This window comes from Phocoena phocoena, chromosome 7 (genome assembly GCF_963924675.1).
Source record: "Phocoena phocoena chromosome 7, mPhoPho1.1, whole genome shotgun sequence".
Lineage (NCBI taxonomy): Eukaryota > Metazoa > Chordata > Mammalia > Artiodactyla > Phocoenidae > Phocoena > Phocoena phocoena.
In genome coordinates, this window is record NC_089225.1 from 86,889,733 (window position 1) to 86,892,960 (window position 3,228).

At 47.3% G+C, this 3,228-nt stretch overlaps 1 protein-coding gene across 1 annotated transcript in view; it reads right to left on the reverse strand.

Moving 5' to 3' along the window:
* Positions 1–1,109: 1,109 nt before the first annotated feature.
* Positions 1,110–3,228, reverse strand: part of PLEKHM3 (pleckstrin homology domain containing M3) — a 180,712-nt gene continuing 178,593 nt past the window's right edge. Inside the window, exon 8 of the mRNA XM_065880856.1 lies at positions 1,110–1,287. Within this exon, the coding sequence (XP_065736928.1) occupies positions 1,110–1,287 (178 nt within the window). The remainder of the gene's footprint in view (positions 1,288–3,228) is intronic.

The following is a 3,228-nucleotide window of genomic DNA, read 5'->3' on the forward strand; positions in this document are numbered from 1 at the left end:
AAAAATATGAAAGCAGAAGTAGTTACACTGACAAGTTAAAAGTCAAAATGAGAGGGCAATGAAAAACAGTGAAAAATAAAGCACTCATAATGAATAGGTGGGAATTGCCTACACAGGATTCTGTGAAAAGAAATTGCAGACCATCTCCTGGAACGTCCGTACTCTACGTCCGACCTCCTGGTCTATAAACTGATGTATTTAACAACAATCCTAGGCAATTTCCTCAGGCCAGCACCATTAAAAAACCGTAACTGTCACTCATGAAACTCCTGGAAGACTGGTCTTAAGAGAGCCATGTTTCCAGCCTGGCAAATACCATGGAGCGTCACATCACTGGGCGGGCGTCGGGATTCGTACCAGCAAACAGACCAACAACATGTAGGTTACTGAGGTCTTTTCTCAAGCAAAACCCTTTCTGAGATTAACTTCAGAACCAGCACCAGCTCCTCTAATAAATTAGGGACACATGCTTTCTGTCAGAGGGAGCTCGCACTCCTGATTTCCAAGCCATTCAGCTCAGCTGAGGTGATCTCTGCCTCTGCGAAGATACCGAGGTGAGAGCCAGGGACACAGGGTCCTGGAAGGACACAGGGTCCTGGAAGGATCCAGGAGTCATTGCTGTGTTTTGAAGATTTTCTTATGAAATATGATGATGGGTGCTTGCCTCAGTTACCTCATCCTTTGTGAAGGCTAAAAATAAATAACACAAAAATAACTCGAAGCACTGTTGCTCTGCAGGAAATGCTTTCTCCTGTGTCCTGTGTAATAAACGGCCCTTGAGGGCCGAAAAAAAATGTCTGAACTATAAAGCCTTGTGTGTAAAACACGTTTTGCTTGGGAGCAAGCAGCTGAAATTCATGGCTAAGTATAATTCAGCTATTGGTAATTTTTTGAGCCACAAAGCTCCACGGACCTTTAGGACAACGACTTATACAGAACATACGTACAGGACGTATAGGTATGTGTGTGTACATGTATAAATATATATCTACATCTAGCTGAGGGTGAGACGTACTCTTCTTTCAGAGGGTTCTAACTGGCTAGTTAGGAAGCCATTGGGACTGATGGATGGTTGAGAGGTCACTGCCCGGCCTTGGGCTCCCGCTGAGTCAGGTGTTCTGGTAGGACAGCTCAAACATGTTGCAAGCCTCCTCCAGGCTCTCGTCCATGTTCAGCCTCCGCCAGAAAGACTTCTGCTTCATCTGCAGCTCTCGACGGACACACCTTGGGCAGGGGACAGACTTTTCTTTGCATTCAGAGTGGAAAACGGCTCCACAGCTTTCACACCTGCAAAAGTCAAGCACGGAGATGATGAGCAAGGTTGAAATGGGCAGGATGCCGGAAGTCCAGTGGCCCCAGTGCAGCTCGGGCCACAGCCTTTTATTCCGGCTAGCCCTGCCCCTGGGAAGAGACATGACTCATAGAAATGGGCTCCTCCCTTTTCCAAAACGCTCAAGGTTGAATTTCACTGGAAAAACATACCTTTTTTTTTCTGATTAGAACTAGCATGGGGGAGGCTTCTGGCTTCTGGGTGGAGGGGAGTCAGCAGTCAGCTAGCAGTTTTGTGACCATGGTGACGATGAACTGAGCTCTAGAAGCTCCGTGTGTTAGCTCCCCTGAGAAAGAAGTGGGGGTAGTGACTCTAGGGTGAAGTGACAGAAAATGAGTGAAGTGCCCTGCCAACTGAAAACACGCCCAGCACCAGTGACAGCCCCTGCATTACAGCTGTGAAAATGTGACTCTCCACTTCCGCTAACAAGAGCCAAGTGGTTCCCTGTGACTCCCTGCCTTTGACACTGTGGAGAGGTAAAATGACACATTTTCATTTTCTGAATGATATCCTGTGGTTTGCTGCTCTTCTGAGTTTTTTTTAAAAATTAGGAAGCCCCTCAACCTTTAGAAATCTACTTGCATAACACAAGTAAAGCATGAGAGAGTGGGGAAGAGAATTTTTTTTAAAGAAAAAAACAACACACAGATATTGTAATTTATAGAGAGGAGACATTCCAGGTGGATGACTAGTTTGTTGTTTGGCTCGGTGGAAGCCTGTACAGGAGTCGAAATGGCTGTTTTTCCTGCAAAGTCTTTAATAATGAGTAACTGACAAGCACAACTATAGCTGCTCCAGTGGGTGGCTTGCCAGTGTGGATTAAGTTCTCATACTTCCACACATGAGTGACAACCGACTACAACCTCATCCCGGGAGCCCAGGGAATTGGGCTCGCATGTTTTGTTCAACCAGCAATATCGATGGAGGGTCCAGCACTGGACCAGTTTCAAAGATAGCTGTGAAGGAACCAGTCCTCAGGGCTCAGCCTTATCCCTCTTGCCTGGGTGTAGGATGGTCTTTGGGGCGCCATTCCCCGGCCTGCTACTTACTTACCACTCAGGACTCAGAAAATTTGATCAAAGGAGGATCTTCCCATCCACCCTCGTATCCAGGAGAGAAGGTAGTGACTTAGAGGGAGAGGGGCTGTATCTACCAGCTGAGAGATAAAAAGACAGAAGCTTCACTGCACCCAGCAGTCTCTACCCCCAGCTCAGATCTCTGGGCCAAATATAGCATAATAGCGGTTAGGAGAGCAGGCAGAGTGAGATGGCCTGATATCAATCCCACCTTCAAATCACTTTCTGCCTGTATGACTGCTATAGACTGAACTGTGTGCCCCCCCAATTCCTATGTTGAAGCCCTAACCTTCAGTGTCTCTGTATTTGGAGATGGGGTCCTCGGGAAGTAATTTAGATTCAATGAAACCATAAGGGTGAGCCCTGATCTGATAGGATTCGTGTCCTTACAAGAAGAGACAACAGAGAGCTCTCTTTCTCTTCCCCTGCGTGTACTCAGAGGAAAGGCTGTGTAAGGACCGAGGCAGGAAGGTGGCCGTGTGCAAGCCAGGAAGAGAGCTCTCACGGTTCAGCCCTGCTGAACCTTGATCTGGGACTTCCAGCCTCCAGAACTGTGAGAAGTAAACATCTGTTGTTTAAGCCACCCAGTCTGTGGTATTCTGTATGACAGCCTGAGCTAAGACAGTTACTTGAGCAAGTTACTTCACCTCCCTGAGCTTCAATTTTCTTATCTGCTAAGTTGGATTTCCATTAACACCCGCCTGCCTCATCTGGTGTTACGGGGCTTTACACAGTTCCTGGCACCTGGTAAGTGCTTAATAATACAGCCAAGACGGCGCCGCCTTCCAGTGTAAGCGGTTACCTGCTGCCTTTCTGCAAGCC